The sequence below is a fragment of the Suricata suricatta genome, chromosome X (assembly GCF_006229205.1).
Source record: "Suricata suricatta isolate VVHF042 chromosome X, meerkat_22Aug2017_6uvM2_HiC, whole genome shotgun sequence".
Lineage (NCBI taxonomy): Eukaryota > Metazoa > Chordata > Mammalia > Carnivora > Herpestidae > Suricata > Suricata suricatta.
The window spans coordinates 14,996,089-15,023,905 of NC_043717.1; the positions used below are offsets into that span (position 1 = coordinate 14,996,089).

General features: G+C 42.4%; 1 protein-coding gene across 8 annotated transcripts in view; it reads right to left on the reverse strand.

Annotated features, from left to right (window-relative positions):
- MAP7D2 (MAP7 domain containing 2) overlaps positions 1–27,817 on the reverse strand; it is a 54,403-nt gene that overhangs the window by 17,694 nt on the left and 8,892 nt on the right. The window contains exons 4-10 of one of the 8 annotated variants that reach the window (XM_029930294.1): positions 27,623–27,721; positions 25,240–25,350; positions 23,075–23,197; positions 17,915–18,045; positions 14,656–14,783; positions 2,470–2,738; positions 1,735–1,867 (exon numbers count right to left, since the gene is read on the reverse strand). In XM_029930294.1, coding sequence (XP_029786154.1) covers positions 1,735–1,867; positions 2,470–2,738; positions 14,656–14,783; positions 17,915–18,045; positions 23,075–23,197; positions 25,240–25,350; positions 27,623–27,721 — 994 coding nt within the window. Of the gene's footprint in view, positions 1–1,734; positions 1,868–2,469; positions 2,739–14,655; positions 14,784–17,914; positions 18,070–23,074; positions 23,198–25,239; positions 25,351–27,622; positions 27,722–27,817 lie in introns of all 8 variants that reach the window. The other 7 variants (XM_029930296.1, XM_029930295.1, XM_029930299.1 and 4 more) reach the window with 7 other exon arrangements.

The window sequence follows — 27,817 nt, forward strand, 5'->3', positions numbered from 1 at the left end:
ATGAACTGAGGGTTGAAGGGGAAGGGGGAGGGGGGAAAAGAGGTGGTGGTGATGGTGGAGGGCAGTTAAGGGGAAGAGCACTGGGTGTTGTATGGAAAACAATTTGACAATAAAATATTATGGGAAAAAAATAAATAAATTAAAAAAATAAATAAATAAAACATTAAAAAAAAAAACATCTTCCTAAGCATATAGCCACAAATATGTTACTTTCCTGCTCAGAACCTGCAATCACCAAGGCCTGTCATTTGAGGTCCTGAGATTCATCTTTACATCCTGTGACCTTTCTTCACACCTCTTCTGGCCCAGTCGAACCAGCCCAAACACACCACTCAATAAAAAAGACCTATCACTGTTGACCAAAAGGCTGGAGGTGGGAAAATCGTCAGAGAAGTACAAAATTTGAAGAAGAGACAAGTAAGACCTATCCCTCACCCTTAAAAAAAATCAGCAAACCTTTAATTAAAGATCACTAAAGATTTGCCAAGGTCACTTAAGAATCAAGGCTATTCTATTATTTATCATTCTGAATTCAGTTCCAGTCTTGAAGTGCTGTAGTATGGCTTGCTTTTTGTCAAGTTCATTCTTGGACTGTATTCTGTGATTATCCTGAAAGCTTCCTTATCAATTTAACGATAAAATCTATCTTGTCCTCCAACATGCATTCTTCTCTGAACACAAAGATCAAAAAAGCCAGAACTGTCTGTACTTTGACCAAGTGCCCTGGTACTAACGACACAGTGGCTCTCACACTTTGGTGAGCTATTCAAACAGGATGCGGCCGCCCTCTGCCCATCCCGCTGTCTTCTGGGAGGAAAGCGAGGCTGCAGCTGCCTGTACGTGCAGGAGAGACTCTGCCTGCGACCGAGGAGGCCCTGACACATGTTAAAATAAATATTCTGCAAATAAAAAAAAAAGAAAGAAAAAGAAACAGGATGCGGCCTAGGCCCGTATGCTTTCACTGCCTTCCCTGAACGGTTTCGACACTCCCCAAATAGGGACCCCTGCCATGATGTCTTCTGTCATGCTCCAGGGTTGGAGTTCCTGTACTTCTTTGTTTGTGGATAATGATGTCACCTTCCACCCTATCTAGGGGCCTCTGCTCCAACCCTCCTCCTTCTCACCTGGGGGTGAAACTTAGGATAATTTAAGGAAACAAACATGATTTGGGAAGCAAAATCTAAATCTCTACACCTGGAACCTCCTGTCTTCAGGGAGAACCACATTTCATGAACAAAGCTCAAACTCCCTTGATATTCTATGAGGTCTGGCTGGTCCTGGAGTCCAAGAGGAGAATGGGAAGCCATGGGTAAGATTTTGATCTGGGAACCAGGAGTTTCCAGGTAGTCTTAAAAGAGCAAAGTTCCATTACCGTTAATGACATCTAGCAGAAGAAGTGGTCTCCTGAACACCTGCCATGGAGACCTACTTTCTGCTAATCTTTCATCAATACCCAAATCCTAGAAACAAAGGTGAGTTGCTCTGTCTACTACAGCCTTTTTTTTTTAATTTGAAAGAGAGGAAGAGATGATGAGAGAGTGTGTGCGCGTGAGCAGAGAAAAGGGACAGAAGAAGAGAGAAAGAATCCCAAGCAGGCTCCATGCTCACTGTGGACACAAGGCTCGATCCCATGACCCTCGGATCATGACCTGAGCTGAAATCAGAAGTAGGACACTCAACCAACTGAGCCATCCAGGTGCTCTTCTACCTATGAAACTCTGAGCAGCACCATACCTGTCCTGTTCTTCCTTCTCCAGCCGTTCCTGCTCCTCCTGCTCCTTCTGTAGCCGGGCCTGTCGTCTCTTTTCAGCCAGGATCTTCGCAGCCTCTCCTGCATCAGTGGTACCTGCCGTGGGCTTCCCTGGGGCTGCATTAGAGGAAAAGATCATGGGAAATGAAACAGTGATGGCACTAACATGAGTGTGCTGCCACTTGAAAACAAAAAATCCAACTCATTGGGTCATGGGAAACGCTGCCGGGATGAGCACAATTATCCACTGACAAGTTGCAACGGGCCGGCTATGACCCTGAATGCATCTCCCAGTGGAGCGTAGTGGAAAGGTGAGGAGGAGAAACCTGGTGGCTAGCACAACCCACAGAAGCCAGCGCTGTGGTGCCCCCCTGGGTGAACTCACTACAGCTAGCAGAGAAGCTTGAAGGACTGAAGGAAGACCTTCTCTGTGGGAAGTGCTGATGCTGGGTGGATGCAGTTCAACACCCCCATGAGCTTCCAAAGCCATGACTGGTGTCAGTCCCTCCTCCAGGGGACCCATAAGAGACCAAGCAGAAGGACTCAAGGGCAACATGCAAGCATGAGGAACTAGCACAAGGGCATGCAGTTGTCCCAGAGAAACATCTCCTTCCCTCTCTCCTTCTCCCAGACATGTTTGAGACTCCCATGTGGATCCAGGCAGAGAAAGAACCAGCTTGGAAAAGCCAAGCCTTGGGCAGCACCAACAAGAAGGGTACCTCCACTGCCCTCGGCCTTCCCTCCTGCGGCCAAATGCTTTTCTGTGACGTGCTTGTCCACCACGTGCTTCTCTGGGGCTTCCTCTCCATGCAGGCCAGCTGCCTGCTGAGCCAGGGCACCCTCCCTTTCCTTATTGCTCTTCTCTTTCTCTGCTTTCCTCTTGGGTGTTTCCTGGCTGGGAAAGGTGGGAGAGCGGTACTTCACAGGAGACCCTGGGTATGGTGGCTTCATATTCTTTGGAGACTGTGGATATCCTTTTGAAGTTGTCCTGGAAAACCAAAAACACACCAGAAGATGATTACTGAGCCTGACCAGAGAACCCTCTCTCTGTTCCTAAGACAACTGGTTCCAAAATGCTGAACAATTTGATCCTTCAAGAAGAACAAATGGAAAGCTTAGCACACACTCAAAAGTCCTCAGAGCACAATAACAGGAACATATGGAATCTATAAGGGATCCCTGGTGGAAGGGATATGATTTTAGGAAATCCAGCTGGTAATGCCATGTTGTGACCTCATTTAAGTCTGACTGACAATGTAAGAACAACATGTTAGGCATCGTCATACCTCTTTTCAGTTGAATACTGGCTTCAGCATATGGCAATGGTTGAGCTGCTCTTTTTTTTTATTGTTGCAAAATATACATAACAAAAATTTACCATCTTAGCTATTTTTAAGTGTATAGCTCAGTGGCATTAAATACATTTACAATGTGGTGCAACTATCACCACCAGCCATCCCCAGAACCATGTACCCATTAAACACTAGCTCCCTCTGCCTGGTTCCCTGGACAGCCCCTAGCAACCACCCTTCTGTTTTCTGTCCGGAGGAATGTGATTATTCCAGATTCCTCACAGCAGTGAGATGATACAGTCTATGTATCCTTTTGTATCTGGCTTATTTCACTCAACACAATGTGTTCAAGGTCCCCTGTTTCTTCATAAAAAATAATTCATCTTTACTGAAATATAATTGATATCCACTTCCTTTTTACATGATGAGGTACAGACTCAGCCAAAAGGTGCGGAGGGGAGGTGTCCTTTTTTTCTTTTTCTTTTTTTTAGGTTGTTAAGGTTTAAAAGAATCTCTCCTGCTATTGGAAAGATGTGAAAGCTGAAGACAAGCCTATTGCCACTCAGGGAAATATCACTTTATTAAAATGCAGGAGCCTATCTTAGATCTTATATCTGTTAAAAGAAGGCCCACTGTAGTGAGCCCTGGGTGCTGAAGATCTAGGTAACAGCCGAGCTTCAGAAGCTGAGTTTACCCAGAGTTTTACACAGGGAGGTAGCATTTGCAGAGTTCCTTTAGGAAGAACATACAGTAATCTGCATATAAATTATAAATTGTCATTCTCGATCCTGTAGCGGATTGAACCATATGAAACTGCCAATATTCAACTGTTTTTGATCTATAAAAACAGTAAGAAAAACAGTTCAACATAATATTAAAGACCCATTTATCACCATAGGCTTAAAGACTTACCTACTCAGATCCTGGCAGAAAGGAAAAACTATGATTAAATCAGCACTGTGCTTGGTCTTGAGCTGGAAAACAATCCTCAAGTGGTATGTGGATTAGGTACGAGACAGGCCAGTTTTCCAATGATGGTCTCATGCTAAAAGGCTGGCTTTGAGTGCCCAAGAAAACATCTTCTCTTAGTAAAAGTCAGGTTGAGGGCTACACAATGGTGTGATCACTTGACCTGATGACTACAACTTAAAACTGACTTGAAATTTTTTTAATTTAAATTCTAGTTAACCTACAGTGTAGTGTTGGTTTCAGGAGTAGAACCCAGCCATTCATCACTTACATGTGACACCCAGTGCTCATCCCAACAAGTGTCCTCCTTAGTACCCATCACCCATTTAACCCATCCCCCCACCCACCTTTCTCCAGCAACCCTCAGTTTGTTCTCTGTATTTAAGAATCTCTCATGGTTTGCTTCTGTCTCTTTTTATCTTATTTTATTTTTCCTTCCCTTCCCCTACATTCATCTGTTTTGTTTCTTAAATTCCACGTATGAGTAAAATCATGATATTTGTCTTTGACTTATTTTGCTTAGCATAATACATTCTAGTTCCAACCCCATTGTTGCAAATTGCAAGATTTCATTGTTTCAGCATCTACCATTTTACTCATAAGAAGTCAGTCCAGATCTCACTTCATGGCAGGGTGTCTGACCTTTCCAACAGTCTTCTCTCCAGCTGGACAGCTCTGGCCCCAGAGAGAATAGTTGCATACTGGCCACAATGACTTCCCTGTGCCATCATCCTATTGGCTTGGACCCACACGGAACCCCTGTAACAGCCTGGCCATGTGGATGGTACCTCCCCGCTGCTGACAGTCCTCCCTTCGCCCCTGGGTTCAGCTGACTCAGGCCCACAATTCCTAGGGACTTCTTGGCAACCAGGTGTTTCTTTCTAGTTGCACCATATAACCCTGATTTTCTCATTCTGTTCCAAGACTCTTACCAACAACAACAAAATCACACACAGAGTCTTGCCCTCTCCATATACATATCCATATATACCAGGGCTTTTCAACTCTGCCATTACTGCCATTGGGACTGGACCAGTCTTTGTTGTAGGGCTGTCCTATCCATGTAGGACGTTTAGCAGCATCCCTGGCCTTACCTACCAGATGCCAATAGCACTTGCCATCTGCAACCTCAGATTGCGACAATCAAAAACGTCTTTAGACACTGTCAAATGTCCCCTCAGGGACACGATCACCCCGGTGAGAACGAGCTAAGTGACACATAACTACAGCTACCTCCCCACACACATTCTATTCATATAAAGCAGATAAAAGTAGAGCTCCTCTGGTTGGAGAGCAGTGTCCTAATCCCCAGAGTCACCCTAAGGCACACCTATGGGCGTCCTGTGCACCTTAGCCTGAGGGGTGATTAGTGGTTGATGTGTTCTGACAGAGAGTCACAGCTGGATCCCTCACAGCTAGTGAGATTAAGCAAAGGTGCTGGGCACATGCAGCCTAGTCCAACCACGTTCTCTCTGGGAGCTGCCTGCAGCAAGCACACACTCTGAGCTTCTCTAAGCAGTGCCTGAAGAGGTAGGCTCTACTCAAGGGGGCCTGCAGTGTGCTGGTACCTCTGCCCATGAATGAGGAGATGGACGAGAAACTCTCTTATAGACACGACTCCCCCCATGAAGCTCCCCAGGGATGGAATGGGAGGAATGAGTAAGAAGCCTGAACTGGTTGCAGGCCCAATCCATTCTATAGTCCCTATAGCAACCAGAAAGCCCGCATCTGGATCGCAATACACCCCTGGGTCTGGTTTAAAGGGCTCACTATCAGAAGGGAATGGAACGTGACGATGAAGTCACACCCTCAATGAGGGTGCTTGGAACCTTTAGATGGAAATGCACAGCAGGATTACAATCCCAGGGAGAAAAGGCCGGACTGGCCTGAATAGGGGAGGTTCGGACAGCCTCGTGTCAGCTCAGCCCTGAGCAGCCTTGCTTCAACAGAAAAGTCACACATAGGTTCTGTTCACACCACAGATTGTGAGGTTCTATTCTAAATAAAACTGGGCCAATTATCTAGGAGCACACATCCAAAAGAAATTTTGACCTGAGAAGTAAGGGTGAATTTATTTGGGATAAAACTCAATGCATAAAGTCTGTTTACCTCCCCTATTCCAGCCCCTTCCTGAGAGACAAAATAAACTAGAATACACAAACACATACACCCATGTATGCACATATAAACATAACCTTCAAATTAGACAAGTGCAGGCATCTTAGATTTTTTTTTTAACAGCAAGTGACAAAATACAGAATACAATCTTTAAAATTCCCCATTTATGTAGTTTCCTGCTCATCCTATCTTGCTACTTCCTACATGGATTAAGCACCCTTTCAGGTACCTGCCAAGAGATACTGAGCACAGACCTTGTGAACCAGGTGATACTGGTCCAGCAGGCTTCAAGGCTCTCTGGCCAGTCTGGCTCACATTACCGCAACCCAAATGAAGTCTGGCAAAGTTTTTTTCCCCCAATTTCCTAGAAATAGGTATCTTTGGCTGTTGAAAGAAATTAAATATGAATTAATCAAGGGAACTCCTGGTGCTCTCTCAGAGAAGTAATTCCACATCTACTAAAAAAGTATTTATTTGACTGTCGCAATGATCCAGTGAGGTAGGTGGGAAATTACTATTAATCACATCTGAGACAAGAAAACCAGTCTCCTAAGGACCCCTCCCAAGAGAAGTTAACAGATGAGACAGCCAGGGCTGGCACCCAAGTCATTTGATTCTTCATCTTGCTTTTCTATAGTCTTTCCATTTTAATTTTTTTAACATTTTATATATTTTTGAGATGGAGAGAGACAGAGGGTGATTGGGGAGGGGCAGGCAGAGAGAGAGGGAGACCCAGAATTCCAAGCAGGCTCCAGGCTCTGAGCTGTCAGCACAGAGCCCGATGTGAGGCTCAAACCCATGAACTGTGAGATCATGACCTGAGCCGAGGTCAGAGGCTTAACCGACTGAGCCACCCAGGTGCCCCATTCCATTTTAATTTTTAAAAGTTAAAAACTTCCAATGATTAAATATCTAACAAAGGAGATTCAGAAATTTTGCTGGGTTGGAAGAGATAAGTATTCCTGATGGACAAGGCAGGATTATACATCATTCTGAGGTTCCTGACTGCTGGGAAATATGAGCAAACCCCTGTGTACATAGAGCAGCAAGAACAAGGGTTGGGAGAGGGTTATCACACTTCTAAACGTGAGTTTACTGAAAAGCAGAACCCCAAAGGACTTTTTTCCTCCACATCTTGGAATCTAGTTCAAGTTTCTCTAAAGCCACTTGACTCCAGGCACGGTGAACACAGCCCATCCACAGGATGGGAAGGGTCCGTGGCCGCCTCATCAGCACAGCTTGGCCAACATTCTAAAAAGTCAATGTTTATGGTCACAGTTTATTCCTTTCCAGGGAGGAAAAGAGCAATTTTATAACTGAGAAACGTGTGGATACTCCCTTAGCCCAGTGATCAAAGCTACCATTACCAGTAATAAAACAACCTGACATCATGGCCTCCTGATACGACTTACTGAGAAGGAACCAACATGCCTTCTGTGGGATTCTTGCCCCCAAAGCACCATTTGGGTCTAATCAAGGGAAATAGTAGACTGACCCAAACTGAAGGACACTTTTCAAAATATCTGTCCTGTACTCTTTAAAAATGTCAGGGTCAAGGGGCACCTGGATGGCTCAGTCGGTTAAGCATCCGACTTTGGCTCAGGTCATGATCTTGCAGTTCATGAGTTTAAGCCCGACATCAGGCTCACTGCCGTCAGCCTGTGAGCACAGAGCCTGCTTCAGATCCTCTGTCCCCCTCTCTCTGTCCTCCCCTGCTAGCATTCTCCCAAAAATAAATCTTTAAAGAAGTAAAAATAAAAATGTCATGGTCATTAAGAAGAAAGGCTGAAGAGCTGCTCAAAGTTCAAGGAGACTAAGGAGACAAAACAACTAAATGCAATGTGGGAGCCAGGGTTGGATCATGGACTGGGGGAAAATGTTATAAAGGATCTCACTTGGGACAACTAGCGAAAGCTGCATATGGACTGTAAATTAAGTAACAATAACAGGTCAAAATTACATTTTCTTATTTTTATAATCATATTATGGTTACACAAAAGAATGTCTTCATTCTTGGGGGTAAAGGGTCATGATATCTTCAACTTACTCTCAAATGTTCTGGGAAAAATCTGTGTGTGTGTCTGTGGGTGTGGGTGTGTGGGTGTGTGTGGAGAGAGAGAGAGAGAATATATGTGAGTGAGCTGAAGGACGGGAATGATGAAGCAAATATGGTGAAACATTAACAGGATGAAAGGCATACAGGAGTTCTTTGTTCTAGTCTTGCAATTCTTCTGTAGGGCTGAGAGGATTTAAAAATAAAAAGGTGGGTGGGTACCTGGGTAGCTCAGTTAGTTAAGTATCTGACTTCGGCTCAGGTCATGATCTCATGGTTTGTGAGTTCAAGCCCCGCTTCAGGCTCTGTGCTGACAGCTCAGAGCCTGGAACCTGCTTCAGATGCTGTGTCTCCTTCTCTGTCTACTCCTTCCCTACTCACACTATGTCTCTCTGTCTGTCTGTCTCTCTCTCAAAAATAAACAAGAAATTAAATAAATAAATAAATAAATAAAAAAGGTGGGGTGCCTAGGTGACTCAGTAAGTTGAGCGTCTGACTCTTGGTTTTGGCTCAGGTCATGATTTTACTATTCATGAGTTTGAGCCTGGCACCGGGCTCTGCACTGGCAGCACGGAGCCTGATTGGGATTCTCTCTCCCTCTTTCTCTGCCCCTCCCCTGCTCGCTCTCTCTCAAATTATATTTTAAATAAAAAATAAACAAAAAAGCTTTTAAAAATTGGTCTAAACTCAAATTACCCTCCAGTAGAACTGAAAAAGTACAGGACTATAAACTGAGTGAATGTAGAAGTATGGCTATGAGGACAGAGCACGGGTTAACATTTGTGATTATCCTTTTCAAGAAAATTTGCAGATAAGAATGTAAAGGCCTATCTGAAAACAATGGCGGTGGCAAAAACAACTGTTAAACTGTCAAGGCAGGAGCACTAATCCATGGGAAACGCTCATCTGTAGGCAGGAGTAACCTCGCCATACACACAGATGTATACAGTGATTCCCAGTAATGACTGATTAAACATCATCAACCACGGAAGGAATAGGCTGGCTCCCAGGAATCTTCCATGAGCCCATGATTCTAAGTGGGAGGTACTTATTTTGGGCCATGCCGACAGCCTGGTCTTAATTTTTCCCCTCATGTGGACACGCAAAATCTTTGTTTTTCAAAATCCATGATAAAGTGAAATTAACCTAGGTTCCCGATACAAAACTGATCTCAGGTATGGGATCTCAAGGTGATTATCTTTGGCAGAATGTATTTTCCCCGACACGGTCACAAAAACATCTCCAACTCAACATGATCTTTGGAGCTTCTTCCCCTGTCCCACTGAATCTAGGTTGGCCTGAGTGCTGTGACCAATAAAACACAGCAGAGAAGGAATACTGTGCCAGTTCAGGGCCCAGTAGTTAAATGGCCTGGCAGCTTTCACTTCCAGTCCTTGAGAGACACTCACTCTTGAAAACATTCCCTCTTGAAACTCAGCTGCCATGCTGTGAGATGCCTAAGTCATACAGAGAGGCTATGTGTAGGCATTCTGTTCTGGTTGCCATCCCTCAGTGAGCTCTGGCCAAGAGCCAGCATTAACTGACAGCCAGGTGAATGAGCTATCTCAGACTTGCAGCTCAGTCAAGCCCTAGGTAACTGCAGCCCCCCGGTGACAATGAACCTATGGTGGAAGACCACAGGTAAAAACCACCAGTTGAACCCAAGTCAACCTACAGAAAAAAACACAAAAGACCCCAGAGAGACACTCTGGTAAGCCCAAGTCACAGAACTATGAGAATTAATAACAAATGGTTGTTTAATGCTACTAAATTTGGGGGGTTGGGTTGCTACATCAACAATAGATAGCTGAAACATTCCCCAATGTAATGACCAAAGTGACTTAGAACATATTTCTAAAAACCTGAAACCACTTGAGAACATTTCACACTGAAGAATCTGGGAGTACAGGTCTCTAGTACACTCAGCGGCAGGGACACGCTGGGTAAACGCACTTGACCACACTTGATTTCCTCTCTCTAGGTTACAAGAAGGAAGCTATGCTCCATCCACATCTTTGAGAGTGTTGCTGAAACTAGTTTTCTAAAACCTATACAAGTACCCAACAATGCAAACAATGGAACTAAACTTGAACGCTTAAAAGAGCAATGCCATTAATATGCACAGCCACGGAATAGTGGCTTAATTTATCTGAGATCCTGGAGGAGAACAATGCCCTGTCAGAGCCATTTATCACATGACCTGTCTGAGTTTCTGGATGAGGGTTCCAAGGGACTAACTAAACCACCGTTCAAAGCCACATCTCTTCCAGTATGCTTTAAAGAGCACACATACTTGGTCTGCACAGAGGGAAGGTTGAAAATGCTACTCTGATTGGGATTTATTTTGTGTGTGACATCATTTTAAAAACCAAGTCTTTTGTTTTGCTTTCATTATCGAGCATACAAAATATATTTATAAAATCTGAAGTGTGAAGAATAAGATAACAAATACCCATATACCTAACAACTAGGTCCAAAGAAAAACATTATAAATATGCTAGAATTTCCCATGTACCCTTCCCTGACCCCCTCCCCCACATCCCACTCAGAGGCCATCATTACTTTGCATTTTATATTTCCCATTTTCTGACTTTTTCTAAAAATCATTTTACCACATTTATATTCATAAAAACCTGCTGGTAAGTTCTGCACATCTGAGAACTCAATATAAAGGTCATACTTTGACATTCCTTTACAATTCCTTTGGCTGCTCAACAGTATGTTCCTGAGATCCACCCACTGGTTGCGGGCCATTCTTTTCCACTGTTGTAGAGTTTGGCTGGATTTTCAAGAACTTTTTTACAGTCTACCTGACTTCCCACATTTCTCAGACCTGGTCGATACCCAGTGTGGTTCAGCCATTAATTTTCACCTGGGGAGAAATTATCTTTCTCTTTGAGAGTCTTAAAACCAAGGAATGTTTGCTTCTCCTTAGGCCTCTTAACTTGGTAATTCTGATTTAGAGGTACTCGAGCAAACTCCTGTCCCCAGGGAACTTCTTTTTTTTTTTTTTTAAATGATATTTATTTTTTAAGAGACAGAGAGAGTAGAGCACAAATGGAGGGGCAGAGAGAGACGGAGACACAGAATCTGAAGCAGGCTCCAGGCTCTGAGCTGTCAGCACGGAGCCCGACGCAGGGCTCAAACCCACGAACCATGAGGTCATGACCTGAGCTGAAGTCAGACGCTTAACTGACTGAGCCACCCAGGCGCCCCTCCCAGGGAACTTCTTAAGGAGCTAATGATTTAGATAGTTTTGACAGTACACAGTCCAGCTGTGTTAGAGTTGACTATTTTTCCTGCTTGTACTAGAAATGACATATATAGGACTCTGGGAAAAAAAAGGTCATTCTGTTAATTTTTCTTTGCTGAAGTAGCAGGAATATGCTGCAGTACAGTGTAGTAGCAGGCATCTCTCATCCTTCAAAAATTCCCCAGATGAAATATGTAGCCCAGAAAAGAGAACATTTAAGGGAATGATCAGGGAGAGAAAAATCTGATGATTGGCTCAGAAGGAGAGGGGATCTAAAGGGCCTTAGTCTTTGAGCAAGAATGGCTCTAGCAACACCCATACCCAGCAGCCAATCTGCTCCTGCTCTCCAGACTCTCGTTCCCTTCTAGCTTCCATCACAGGGACACATCTTGAGCACCCACAGTGCAACAGTAAATCCCATCAGGCCTCAGCTCATGGCAGTCTAGCAGGAGATGATATAGGCAAGAAGGCCTGTTCGCCTACTTCATGCAGGGCCCTGTTCAAACGTCGCCTTCTCAGAGAAGCCTTCCCCGACCACCATATCCAGCCAGCTACTCCTCCCCTCCAGCACTGTCATCTGACCTGGTTTTATTTTTCTTCGTAGCACTTCTCACCACCTGATGTGATATTTGACTTTCACCCTCAGGTAACGTCATATGGGCTGAGGACACTGGACAGAGAGGACACCCTCTGTAGGCACATGATGAAGGCGGGAAGGAAGAACAGGGGTATGCACATGAGGCTCTGTGAGCACACAGAAGTGGGAAAATTCAGCTTTGGCTGGTTCTGGCAAGGATGACAGCTGAACTGACAGTTCAGCTGACAGCTGTCAGATGACAGTTCTGACGGATGAGCAGTTTAAGCTGGACAAGTCTCTCTCTGGAGTAGGCCTGCAACTGTCCTCACCCGCATCCCCAACTCTCCCTCACCTCAGCTGCAGCCTGTTCTAATGGAGACTGTTCTCACTCATTTGGGAGTTCTCCAAAACAGAGCACAGGGACTTGCATTCATTCATTCCACAAATATTTATAAAGCACCTACTAGGTACCCATTACTGTTCTACATAAAGGGGAGATTTTTAACATTTCTTTAAATTGAATAGCATAAAAAAGTCTGAGATTTTAAGTCTCTTTGGCCAAAGAATATTTTTCACAAAATTCAGATGATATACCCTTTAAAATATAAAATAGTTCTCCGAACCTATTCCTACTGCTTTGCAATATTTCAATGAAGACACTGTTTTCCCAGTAGAAAAAAAAAGAAAAGAAAAAAATTAGAACAGTTTCATACATATACAACAGAATACTATTCAGCCATTAAAAGAATGGAATCTTGCCATTGGCAACAATATGGTTAGACCTTGAGGGTATTGTGCTAAGTGAAATAAATCAGACAAAGACAAACACTGTACTATTTCACTTACATGTAGAATCTGAAAAATAACCAAACAAAACAAAACCAAGCTCACAGATCCAGAGAACAGACTGGTGGTTTCCAGAGGGGAGAGGATGGTGTGGAACTGGATGAAATCAGCAAAGGGGGTCAAAAGACTCTAACTTCCAGTTATAAAATCACTAAGCCATGGGAATGTAATGTACAGCAGGGTGACTACAGTTAATATTGTATATTCAAATAGTGCATATTAGAAAGTTGCTAAGAGAATAAATCTTAAAAGCTCTCGCAAAAAAAAATAAGAAACATTTATACCTATGTATGGTGATGGATGATAACTAGACTTATGTTCATCACTTCATAATGTATGCAAATATCAAATCATTATTTTGTCCATCTGAAATTAGTATAGTGTTATCTATCAATTATATCTCAATTAAAAATAAAAAATATTTCCTGAAACACAGAATCAAGATTTTCAACATCAAAGAAAAAGCACAGAGCCCACTGGGAGCTTGCTTTCAAAAACTGAATTGTCATCTTTACAGAGGGCAATAATCCTCTTAGCTTACTATAATTAAATTTACATGATGATGATGAAATTTCCCAGCTACTCTCCAGGCAGGGACCATGAGTCAGTATCTAGAAAAGACAGGGGTATAATCTGGAAAAACCCCAATATTAACAGGCTCTTCTCTCTGTTAATGTCCCACCCTAACACCAGGGTAGTGACACATGAATGGGGTTTGCAGGAAAGTAATACCACAACCAAAGACAGGCAATATGAGCACAGAAATGATGCAATGGACTTAAAAGACAAAATAAAACAAAAACTTGATACTACTAACTCACCAATACCTTATGTAAAGGTTTTCCTTATAGAGAAAGATATATCAATAACAGGTAGTAGCAGTCTATAAAAACCATAGTGTTCTCTGAACAAAATAATAATAGAGAAAAAGTCACTGTTAGAAAGCAACAAATTAGAAATAAGAACTGATGTCACTCTGAAATATTTATTCTGAAATACTTTAAACAAATTCCCGTTTTCATTAAATTTGTTTTATCTTACATCCTCTGAAAAAAATTCATGTACTAAACAAATGTTACATGATTGTCTCTATATAGTTTCCCATTTTCCCAAATTAAAATTAAAAACGTATTTCTCTTTCTCTCTTTCTCTCTCAGTAAGTACGACTGAAAATGTTTCCATTCTGCTGGACTGAGTTATTTACGGAGTCATTCTTGTTGCTTACCATAAGTAAAGTATTTTAATGACTTAAGAGAGTGGATACAGTGTGGATTTGTTTTTCAGTTATATAGTTTCATTGGTGAGTTCACCCAATTCTTAACAAAAAAACATAATGGCTTTATTTAAAAAAAAAAACCAACAAACAACATACTACTGATGGTGGCTGACAAATTATTATTGCCTCTCTGTTGAAGAGACAAAATAGGGCAGGATAGAGTAAGTGTACAAACGCATGAACTTGAGGACCCAAGCACAATGTAATCACTGTAGATGCAGGTGTAGAAGAATGCCAGAATATCAGAATGGAACTGAATGACCAAAAGAGAAAATTCTGAATGATTCATCTTAATAAATCGGAATCTCATACTTAGCAGCCAACACACCCTGGAAAAGCCCATCATTTATCCCAAAGATACACAAACAGTAAATGAGATAACTCAAAGTCCAGCATTCATTCTGCTCGCCTGTGAGGGCTGGCCACGACTCATGTGGCCGCAGGAAGGACAAGCGGCACTGTATAGAGCCCCACCAAACTGCTTTAATGGTCCGACTGTGGCAAAGCAGAAAGATGCTTACTTGGATGTCACTGGAGAAGATGACCGCTTAGAAATGCTTCCTGGAAACTCACATCTTCTCAGAGGAGACCCAAGGCCCGCACTGGGAACAGAAGCTGTTGTTCGAGGGCCCCTCTTCATCTTCTCTGTCTGGAGGGGACACAGAATAGGTCAGCCATGCATGGCCCAATACTGGCAATACTTCTACAATTTCTAAAAACACCTCTGATGAAATTAATGCATAGCTTTCTTTCAGAAGGATCCATATGAAGATGAAGTGCTTCCCACAATGGGCATACTTGCAGGAAGCACCATGAGATCATCATACTGAGGTCATCCAAAAAAAAAAAAAAAAACACTTCAGCCTCAAAATGCAAAGACTTCCTATTCTTTGCTCTCTTGTAAAAAGCTGACAACATAACCACATTATGATTGTGGACACACAGAAACTGGATTACTTGAGGAGTCTATATGGTTTGGTCAGCTAAGCATCCGACTCTTCAGCCCGGCTCAGCTCATGATCTCACAGTCTGTGGAAATGATCCCCAAATCGGGGCTCTGTCTCTGCCCTTCCCCCACCTTGAAATAAATAAACAAACCTAAAAAAAAGAAACTCGATCACTCATCATCAGGAAAATGCAAATCAAAACCACTATGGGCTATCACCTCATACCTATCAAAATGGCTGAAATCAAAAACACAAGAAATGACAAGTGCTGACAAGGATTTGGAGAAAAAGGAATTCTCATGTGCTGTTGGTGGGAATAAAAACTGGTGCAGCCACTGTCAAAAATAGTATGAGGTTCCTCAAAAAATTAAATGTCCAGTAATTCCACTAAAAAGTATTTACCCAAAGAATAAGAAAACACTAACTCAAAAAGATATATGTACCAAGGGTGCCTGGGTGGCTCAGTCACTTAAGCATCCAACTTCAACTAAGTCATGATCTTACAGTTTGTGAGCTTGAGCCCTACATGGGGCTGCATGCTTTTAGTGCGGAATCTGCTTGGGATTCTCTCTCTGTCTCTCTCTCTCTCCCTCTTCCGCTCCCTCTCTCCCCACCCCATCTTTCCCTTGCAAACACTCACCCTGTCTCAAAATAAACTTAAAAAGAAAAGATATATGCACCCCTGAATTTATTGCACGTTTACAATGGCCAAATTATGGAAGCAGCCCAAATATTCGCAGATAGATGAATAGATAAAGAGTGTGTGGCACAAATGTAAAAAAAAAAAGAATATGGGGCATATACATAGAGTATGAGCCATAAAACAGAATGAAATGTCGCCATATGCAATAAGATAGACCGATTTAGAGGGTATTATGCTAAGTGAAATAAGTTAGTCAGAGAAAGACAAATACTCATATGTGGAATTTAACAAACAAAACAAAGAAAGAAAGAAAAAAGAGATAAACTAAAAACAGACTCTCAGATACAGAGAACAAACTAGTGGTTGCTAGAGAGGGGAGGAGATAGGTCAAAGAGGTGAAGGGCAGTAAGAGTACACTTCCTATGATGAGTACCGAGTAACATAGAGAATTGTAGAATCACTATATTAGACACGAACTAATATAACACTATATGTCTGTACTGGAATTAAAAAATTTTTGTAAATAAAAAACACTAGGAAGAGTACAAAAATATATAATCACTCAAAAAAACTACGGGTGGAAGTAAATGTGGTTTTTAGTGCCCAGTGCAGTGAGCTGCGGACTCTAACAGTACACCTGGTATAAGAGCGACTGCAACCCCATCGGGAGCGCCTGTCCCTCTGTCTTCCCCATGGCCTCTGGTCAGCAAGAGGTGGTATGTGTGGCCTCTGGGCCTGGCACACAGTGGGGGGCGGTCCCCTTCTCTTCCCTACTGCACCTTTCCACATCAAATCCCCGTCTGGTCCTCCAGCTCCCACACACAATAGGCCCCTTCGACAATAATTGATTTTTAGTAAAACCCAAGGGTCTAACACACTCACTTCTCATGTAAGAACCTCATGGCCACAGTGGACTTTAAAAATACATATGGTGAGGCCCCTGGGTAGCTCAGTTGGTTGAGCATCCAACTCTTAATGTCATCCTACGTAAGGAGCACACAGTTGCTGAGAATGAGTCCCACACTGAGCTCAGCTTGGAGAGCAGAGTCTGCTTGGGATTCTCCCTCTCCCCCCTTCTCTCTCTGTCCCTCCCCCACTCATTCTCTCTCTCTCTCTCAAAATAAATAAATAATCTTTAAAAATATCTTAAAATACATGTAGTGTTATAAAATAAATCCCCAACAGTACAGTAATGTGGTACATTAAACAAGTTTTAAAACAAGTTCACACATCACTTGATGCTCCTTGAGCGAGTGTGGGTTGGTCTCAGTGACCTGTTTTTAAAGAACAGCATATGGCAAGACAATGGCATGTAAAATGTGAGATTAGTGCATAAACGGTGCTACAGCTTTTCCCTTGTGCACATACGCACACACTCACAAGCTTGGTGTCTGTCTCTGTCTCTCAGATCTCCTGCTCTGGAGGAAGCCAGATGCCATGTCATTTGGACCCTCAAGCAGCTCTATGAAGAGGTCTACACAGTCAGGTCTGAGGCCAGCAGCCATGTGAGTGAGCCATTTGGTAAGAGCCCCAGCCAAGCTTTCAGATGACTGCAGCTCTGGCCATTACCTGCTCACACCCTCATGAGAGACCCTGAACCAGAACCACCTGGCTAAGCTATCCTCAATTTTTGACCCAAAGAACCAGTGCAGTAATAAACATTTATTTTATGTAGCTAAGATACGGGGTGATTTGTTAGGCAGCAATTGATAATTAACAAAAGTAGTATGGTATATATAATTTCTAAATAAACATACCTAATGGGGAGTACCTGTTCAAGATTTGTTTCACGTATGGTGTCAGTATGATGTCAAATTTAAAGGCCACTGTTATGGATTGAAGGCTGACCTAGAACCTTAGTTCTCGTTACCAGTAGAGGCAAGACTGGGCCAGAATCAAACATTCTTAAAAGCAGAGAAAGGACACTCAGAGCATTCTTTTTGACTCCTGTCCTCTGGATGACAGCCTATAATAAGGACAGGGTCTTCAGGAATTTGGTCCAAGGCACTAAGATTTAGGAAAATGCAAAAAGTTAAATGGTTTTCCAAGGATGGTTGAAATTTTAAACCACATTCACCACTTGAGCAGTCTCTGGAGGTTGACGGAAACAGAGACCTCAGGTTAAGCACAGGGAGTAATCACAGTGTTAGAGAAACCAGTCCCAAGGTGACTGAGCAGGTTTAAACCTACCGGAGAGGCCTCCACTCCTGCAGGGGCTCCTTTCCCAGAATCTCCTATGCCAGATGTAGATGTAGTCTTCTTCCTCTCAGCACTCCGAGTGGGAGAAGACTTGTAAGAAGATTTAAGAGGGCCAGCAGGAGCTACACGAGGACAGGTATGGGATACTAGAGAGTTACAATGTCACAGCCAAAGAGATGGGGAGCACAGATAGAAAAAGTAGGGGGAGCAAGTAGGGGGAGTAGAGAATTGGGAAGAACACATTTCTGTTAAAATGTGACACATCTCTAAATATCACCAAACTTTTTCTAATATATATGCAGAATAGATGCTATCTGGAAAGACTCCCATATATAGTGCTCAAGAGCCCAGTTCATTTCATGAGTTCAAAGTCTGGGCTTTGGAACCAGACAGAACTAGCACTGACACCAAACAGCTGGATCACCTTGGGCAGGTTACTTAATCTCTCTAAATGTCAATTTCCTTGTGCAATTAGAGTTAACATAGCAGGCTTGACTACTGTCCTTGGAGAGGCCTGTTTACAAGGTTGTCCCTTAATCAACACCTGGGAACTTAGATTTCAGAAGGTCTCTTACCACTAACTGACTAGTAGTTCACTGTGCTTCTGCTGTTTGTACAAACTATACGTCTTACCCTGGAATCCGGGTATATAATTGACAGAGGATGCCTAAGTGACCAGCCCTCAATAAAAACCCTGGGTACCGAGTCTCTAGCGCGCTCTCCTGGTTGGCAACGTTTCACATGTGTTATCACAGCTCATTGCTGGGGTAAGTAAGCACGTCCTGTGTCACTCCACTGGGAGAGGACTCCTGGAAACTTGCACCTGGTGTCCTCTGGACTCTGTGTGCCAGTCCCCTCTGCTAATGTGCTGTGCAGTCTTCCACTATAGCACATCACAGCTGTCAGTGCCACCATATGCTGCGTCCTGGCCTATCACAAAACCTGGGGCTGGTTTGGGGACCCTGATACAACTGGTGCCAGAAGCAGGAATTATGACCTTGATTTACTGACATACGGTACAAGTGATGTGTGAAAAAGAAAGGCCAAAGGATGGAGGATGGTGACCTCCTGGTGCCTGGTGGCTATGGAGTCAGCTACCATGCCACACAGCAACCAAGGTGTTGTATGTTGCAAGAGGTCAAACACCTATGCTATTTGAAGATAACCCATCCAACTCCAAGGGCTGGCTGGCTGAATCCCCTGGCTGTTTTTGGCCACACTGGCTAAGGTAAGGGGAAGCAAGGGGAAAAGTACAACCCAGGTGATGTCTTTGCTTTTTGTTTTCTCCTCCAAGTGGGAATGAGACATAACCTCCTTGTTTTTTGCCATTGGTGGTTTGGCTGGAACTTAAAACTCTAAATACTGGAACCAGAATAAACCTTCCTACCTGATGATTTTTTTGTTGACTTATGCATAATGAGCCTCTGGGGAAAAGGAGACATGAAAAGAAAGCTATCTCCAGACAGAGAGATACATTTGGAGTTTTAAAAATCAATCCGGGACTATTACAGATATAGAACATCCCCCACCCCCATAGGACCTAGGCCTGTGAAAGTATCCCGGATGCTGGCTGTACCACCTGGGTCACAGACAAATGCTCACAGGAAAGAGCCTGTTTTCTGATGGGATCGTCTGACATGGGACTGCTGGTCACTCTCAATTTCTGATGCAGAGCCTAATTAGATCCCCCTAACTTGTGATTCCTGCTGCAGCCGTGGGCTGGTACAGGGAGTGTGACCCCTTCACCCAGCCCTGAGGATGAGACTTAACACCTGCTGACAAGATGTCTGCTATTTGACTTGCTGGCATGAAAGTGTGGAACAATGGACTGGGTGGGAGTCTGACTCTACTTCCCTCCCTTCCCTTTCTCCTGCTACACACAGCTCAGGAAGGCAATCTGTTAAATGCACATGTTCCCAGGGAGGGATTGCTTTTCTCTAGGATACTCCCTGGATAAATTAATAAGACTACAGAGATGGCAGGTGATGCAAACTTTTCTTGAAATTTTTCTTTTGAAAATTCAGGATTTTGCTCCTGAACATGAGGTGTCTTTCTGATTAAGTTAAAATTTTTTGTAAAAATGCTCTTGTCCTTACATTCAACCTTTCCTTATGAAAGGTTATTTTAAAAATAGATGATGACTGAGAAAATGTAAAGTTTCAATTACTGAACGGGGCATGCTGATAACAATTAAAAAATCCCCAACAAAACCTAGCACCTGGAGTGTTGCCAGGGAGGGGAAGGACATTTGTGATTTCTATTTTCCAGAACTGTTCCTGAGAACTCTCCCTTCTTCCTGAGGAAAAACCACGTGCCTTTGCCAGCTGCTGTGAGTGCTTCAGATTGCAAGTGGACTGTGGAGCCCAGGTTGCATGTGACAATGGGACTGTGAGCCACAGTCCCTAAAGACACCTCCATATGCTGTCTGTACTCAGCAGGCAACAAACTCGTGTTGCTGCCAGAACTGTTTAGAAGCGGCCATCTCAGGCAGTCCCTCTGAAAGCAAGGACCCAGTTGAATTCCTCGCGCCAGACTAAGAATCCTGGGGCAGGAGGAACCTTGGTGGGATAGACGCAAAGGGGGTCTGGTCGGTTGCCCTGTAGTGGCTGACCAATGTACATCCTGCTGGGGGCGCCCCAACACTGTAAAGTGTCTCCAGGGGACAGGTGTGCCCTCAGGAATTAGATTTCTTAAGTGTGTGTTCTGACGACTGTGATACTGCCTCTGCCCTGAAAGACTCTGGGACAGCTTTGCTATACTGGCCAGGATCAGGCTGGGCTGGGCCTGAACTGGTGCCTCAGGCCAGGTTAAAAAAAGAAAAGAGGTTCGTATAGAAAGTTACTGAGGAAGTCACCTGGATTTCTAAGACAGGCCTTTATGGCTAATGGTCCGTGTTTTAACTGGCTACGTCCAGAACCTCTAAAGGACATAAGTGAGGTTAATACCATAGATGGCCTCAACCTGCATATAGAATCCTGCTGATGACAATTCTGGTATAAAGATGCTTTCACCAAGGACCGAGGGGATGGACTGTGCAGAAAAGAAATACATAGCAGGTCTGACTGCTGTCCTTGGAAAGGCTGACTTACAAGGTTGGCCCTGGCATCAGGGAATTTGGATTTCAGAAGGGTTCCCACCATTAACTGATAAGAGTGGCTCAAGGTGTCTAAGCTGTTTGTACAAATAGCATGATCTACGCTGAACACTTGCTTTCCTTCCGACACTCTGGAATTTGGGTGTGTACCAGGCAGGGGATACCTATGTGACCATCCTCCAATAAAAACTGTGGGCACTGAGTCTCTAATAAGCTTCCTTGGTAGGTAACACTTCATACATGCCACAACTCATTGCTGAGGGAATGTGCCCTATGTGCTCCAGTGAAAGAGGACTCTGGAAGCCTGTTCCTCAGACTTCATCCTAAGGCCTTTACCTTTTGCTGATTTTGTTCTGTAATAAACCACAGTTGGGAGTACTCCTAGAGAATCAGTGACCTTGCAAGTGGTCTTGGGGACTTCCTGACACATTCCTTGTTCTCAAAAGAGATATTTCCTACTTCCCAGAAATTTTTTTCTGTTTAACAATAATTCATGTACCAGAAAATTATCTTTTAAAAAGTTCACAATTTAGTGGTATTTAGTTTATTCACAAGTTGTGCAATTATAACTACAGTCTAATTCCAGAACATTACCCCCAAAACCAACCCTGTACCCATTAAGCATTCATTCCTCCTCCCCTTTCCCCCAGTCCCTAGCAACCACTAATATACTGTCTTTCTGGATTTGCTTATTCTGGACAATTCATATAAATGGAATAATAGAATCTGTAGAGCATTTGTGTCTGGCTTCTTTCATTAAGCATAATGTTTTCAAGGTTCATCAAGTAGCATGTATCAGTACTTCATTTTATAGCTGAGTAATATTCCATTTTATGGATATACCATATTTTGTTTTATCCATTCATCTTTTGATGGACACTGAGTTGTTTCCACTTTGTGGCTAATATGAATAATGCTGCTAAGAACTACTCAGGTACAAGTTTTTGTGTGTTTTCAATTTTCTTGGGCCTATACATAAGAGTCCAATTGCTAGGTCACATGGTAACTCTATGTTTAACTTTTTGAGAAACTTGCCAGACGGCTTTCCAAAACAAGTATGCCGTTTTACATTCCCCCCAATGTATGAATGTTACAGTTTCTCCATATCCTTGTGAACACTTACTATTTTCCCTTTTTTCTTTAAATTTTAGCCATCCTAATAAGTGTGAAGTGATATCTCATTGTGGTTTTGATATACATTTCCATAATGTCTAATGAGTTTGAGCATCTTGTCATGTGTTTACTGGCCATTTCTTTATCTTCTTTGGAGACAGTAGCACAACTACTCAGAAACTAGTAGGTTGTTTCTAGAAATTAGAAGTCGATAGAGGATTATATGTCATTTATATGTCATTTAACTGAATACACTATGTTGGGAACTAATGTGGACAAAGTGTTGCTAATCTGCAAACAGAGAATGCCAGCCCTCATTCATCTTGCCATGACAATTTGATCCTATTTGTCATAGGGTGGCCGGGAATTTCTCAGACTTCATTGTGTCTGTCTTCCTTACAAGCTCCCAGGTGACACCAATATTGATGGTCCATGGGCCACTCCTTGAGTCGTAAAGCTCTAGAAGTTTGAGGTCTTACTATTGTAGTCACCGTCCTATCTCATTTAATTCTCATGGCAGTTTAAAGTAATTCAATTTTATAGATAAGGAAACTAAACCTTAGAGAGATTAATTAGTTTACCCAAAGTGGTAAGAGCTAGTAAGTGGTAAATCTGGTTTGGTATTCCAGACACTGTGCTTTATAGGCTACTTTGCCAAATCACTCTTTAAAAAAGTCTACTAACCTCCAGAGCTTATGAAATAGACTTTTTTCCCTAATCCACACGCCCTCAATCATAAAATAATTTACTCACCTCTGTGACACTTAAAAAAAAACCCACAGCAACAGCAAAACACTGGTGGGTAGAAAATGTTATTAACCACTGAAGACATTTCACAAAGTAAGCAAATGGGAAACAAAATACAAAAATTCAACAACAATTCATAGGTCAACCAACATCACTTTGGGCATTTTCCTCAGTGTCACCAGCTTGGCCTCTTTTACCTGAATCACTGGCCTGCTCAGAGAGCATGAGTGCACTTCTGCTTCTGGCTAAAGAAGCCTGTGTGGGTGTCAACAGTCGCGTAATAAGAAAGGTTTCCATGGGACTAAGGTGTGTGCGATGAGCTGAGGGGTGGAATCAAATGAAAATTTTAAAAAGCAAAATTAAAACAAAATAAAATTTAAAACAACACAGTGCATGATGCAGAGTAACTTTTGGGTGGCAGAATGAAGGTGGAAAATAAAAATACCCTAGCAAAGGATGGCTTTGGAGTTCATCATAGTAAAATAAAACAATGATGTGTCATTTGGAATTTGGGAGAATGTGGTAATTCTTTTGGGGTGCCAGAATTCACTCAATATTACCTGTATCACGTGAAGAGAATTAGCCCATCTCCCAAGATGTAATATGGACTCAAGAAACCATTTACTCACCCAGTAGATCTAACATTGAAAAAACAGATTACTCCTATGAAACACTTTAGGACCTCTGTTAAAAAACATTTCATTATACACTCATTTTGTTAATCTGTATAAATATGTATCCATTCATACTTTTTCCATGTAAATAAGGGCAAAAATTAAGTAAGAATCACAAAAATAGAAATAGCCAACTGATTATCAGCTTTAATGGAAGTAGTAGTGGTCATAATTTAAAATTCAGTAACCAAAATGTCATTTTGATGGCTTTAAAATATATTATATGGTAACTAACTTTTCCATTACTTTGAATTTTTGGGTACCCATTAGCCAGTAAACAGTCTGGGAACTGAAAATTTTCAATTTATATTCCACAAGCAGATAATTCAGTTGCCAAGAATATGTAATAACATACTGATATCTTTACATAGTAATCATTGGAAATGCGAATTTAACACCAATTTGTAACCATGTGAATTAACGAAAACATGGAATACACTCACTATGAAACAGCTACACAGACTGAAGAACAAGTAGATGTTTTCTCATTCATCTCTCAATTAATTCAAGGTTTCCAGCATTCAGTTTACCCATGAACTGCATCAGAGATCAACAACACTGACACTTATGGGGTCTCTGACCTGACAGGCCTCTATGCTGGAGATGCAAGGTCAATGCCAGTGAAAAACAATAGAAAGGCATACTGCCCTATTCAAAGTCAAAAATACTTCCCTGCTTGCCCCTTGACAATGCTTGACCTGTTAAATACTTCACTGGCACCTGATTCTTCTCCAGTTGATACTTTAAAATATGTGTTTAGGGGTGCCTGGGTGGTTGAGTGTGCCAAGCGACCAATTATAGCTCAGGTCATGACCTCGAGGTCTGTGAGTTTGAGCCCCATATCAGGCTCTGTGCTAACAGCTCAGAGCCTGGGGCCTGCTTCGGATTCTGTGTCTCCCTCTCTCTGCCCCTCCCCCATTCACATTCTGTCTCTCTCAAAAATAAACATAAAAAATTTTTTAAATAATAAAATACATATTTAATGCATGGAGAGCATCCTTCTCTTCCCTAAGCTATATACTCTAAAGGTATAAATTCCTACTTTTAGTGACTTATCTGAGCCTCAATTAGAACATAAGCAGTTTGGAATCTATTCAGTTTCTGGAACTGGCACACATCCTATACATACCATCTTCCACCTCAAAATGAGTACCGGAACAGGGCACCATCCTTTTCCCCTTTTAAAGGCTTCATATTAGTTCTGAATTTGTTTTCAAACAGAAATGGGCAGGCCTCCAAACCAAAGACAATAGCAGAGCCCCATTTTTTTGATATATCTAGGTTTTACATGAACTTCTGCCTGATGAGTTCTGCTGTTTCTGGCTAATCAACTAGATCACATCAATCAATAACTTGGCAGTTAATTTTTTAACAGTCTTCTCTGCTCACTGGTCAATTCACTCTAGGGCAGGATAACTCCTACATGCATTGTAGAAAATGGAACAGTCTCTTTCAGACTAAAAGAATATCATTAATTCCCTAATTATTCAACAATGATCTGGTTCTAAAGAATGATGCTACTTTCCAAAGTCCCATTAAATGAGGTACTGGGGCTCCCACATTCAGACCACAAGGCCAGGAAAATGGAGGTATTTGCAGAAGGCTCAAGGTGCTCTCACAAAGACTGACGTTAAGACGCTCACACTAGAAAAGAAAACTACAGAGACCAGGTCTACACGTTCACTTGCCTCGGTCTGGGGAATAGGATATTGCCACGGTAGATGAAGACAGGCGCTTACTCATGGGAGGCTCCGTCTGCTTTGGCAAATTCATGGTTGATGTTGAAAGTTTGTCACCTGCTGCAGAGAAACGCATTAAAGACATTGGTATTCACACCACTGTAGACCAAGAAACACATATCCCAAAGTGTTCTTCCTGTCCTCATCCACACGCCTCCTACACTGCTGTGGCATAGCACACCGCCTCCCATCATCCTGCTACATACTTAGCCTATCTGGAAATGCCCAGGCCATGGCAGCCATCAATGGGAAGCAAGATCTTCTCTTCAATTTCAAATGTCCAACCTCACTCAACTGTTCAACTAAAGCCATGGTAATCCCACCAGCAAATCAATTCTTTGTATCCAGGGACTTTTAAGCATATTCAGATCACACAAGAACAAAACCAATCTAGATGCAGAGACAAATCACCACTGGAAAATGTCCTTTGGTCTGAGACTGAGCTGAAACCAGACTTTTTCTGATGGTTATCTATAGGCTCACGTTGGAAAGAGAAGTAACACGTACTGCAAGGAGCTGTACTTAAAGCAGAACCACCTTTGGCAGTTAGTTTCTTCCTCTTCTCAAGAGATAGGATCACAATGCCCCTTTCTCTAATGCTGTGACTATTTATGGTTAGGATTTGGTGTTCTTAACTTCCAGCCATTATTTTATTTTAGACTGGTTTCTAAATTAAACCATTATAGCAAAGGAAGAGGTGCTGATAGTGCCCTGCCATGCCCTAGCAAAGCCTGAGGCAAAAGGAAAGATGTATGCCCTTGGCTTTAACAGAAGCAAACTCATTAATATTTTCAGGATCTACTCCTCTCTTCGTATTGTTTTCAAATGTGAAAACTGCCATGTTTTACAATGTGTCCTCAGCAAGTGACAATCTTAAATAATTTTCATTGTCTTAACCTGGAGTGAAATTATAATAAATTCTATTTTGGTATAAATAAAATATTTAAATTTAAAATGATCTGAGTTTTGGGGCACCTGGGTGGCTCAGTCAGTTAAGCATCCAACTTAGGCTCGGGTCATGATCTCACAGTTCATGACTTTGAGCCCCACGTCAGGCTCTGTGCTGACAGCTTAGAGCCTGGGGTCTGCTTCACATTATGTGTCTCCCTCTCTCCCTTTCTTTCTCTCTCTGCCCCTCCCCCACTCATGCTCTGTCTCTCTTTATTTAAAAATAAATAAAAACATTAAAAAGAATTTTAAATGCTGTTTTAAAAGACCTACTAAATTTTTCAGCATTTTTTCCAAGTACTTCAATATTAACCAGGAGAAATGACATAAAACCAAGTGTAAAAGGGTACACATCTCCCCTTTTGCTGCAGGCTCTAATATGGCTGGCTCAGTATGGTACACGCATTTAGAAACTGGATATTTTGCTCATCATGGATTATTCTGCATTCATTTAGATTTATTGAAATATTATTTCATCTTGATAATTGAAATTTTTGGTGCTGCTTCAAACTGTGTGCATGAGTCATGTATTGTGCTTGCCTGCCCTGGGTGTGATTCCTAAGGGGCAACTGTCAACTCTACCCAATGCCCCTCTCTGTTAGGGAAAGACCAGTGCCACACCACGGTTAACTTGGCCCATGCAGCAAAGTCTCTGCTACTCAGCACCATCAGTAAGGATTTTTCTTTGTCAGAGGAATGCTGGAAACCAAGGATATTTATTCCTACTGCTGTAATTTGACCTTCTGTATTGCTGGTAAATATTGCATCCCTTTTACATCTTGTTTTTTTCTTTGCCAGCCAAAGATGGATTAAACTTCTAAAGTCTTTATTAAATGGAAGCTAAATTTTACTAATTTTGCTCTTGTTTTAGACCCTCAGAATTTCCCAGGCCAAAAACAGAGAGCCTATTAGATAGGCTTATCTCCTTTGTATTCCCAGCATTGGTACTGATAAACTCACTACCACTCTGTCTCAAACACCTCTACCAGGAATCTGTCACATTAACACCCAGAACTCTTTAAGGGCACAAGTTTTGGTAACCAGAAGTGACTGAAACACCTTACTACTTCATGCCTAAAACCAGTAATTAATGAGAGTATTAAAGATCTAAATGCACAAAAGTCAAACACTGACAAGACTTTCAAGACAGAAGTTGGTGAGCTAAGGATGAAATGTCTCTAGGGCACTAGGGTGTATGGCATGCACAGCTCCACAATGACAGAGGAACAAAGAAATATGGGCATGTCATTCACATTTCTAGAAAAAAGCTCTAAGGGGTCAATCTAAGAAATCAATTGTAAGAGTGCTTGAGACAGACACGGTAATGGAGGATGATCAGAACAGTCATCACAAAACGCCATGGCACGGTGAAGCTCGGGTATACCGTTGGTGGACTCGGCAGCGGTGGCACTGGTCCCCGGGTCCGGAGGTAGGGTGCTGGAGGCTAAACCTAGAGGAGGGGGTGGGGTATTTTCTGATTCACCTACACAGCAAAAAAATCAGAGCACAGAGAGGTAAAAGGAAAAAGTCCCAATTTCTGGTTGACTTTAGTTCCTAACTAGGAAATTAGAAAAAGTAA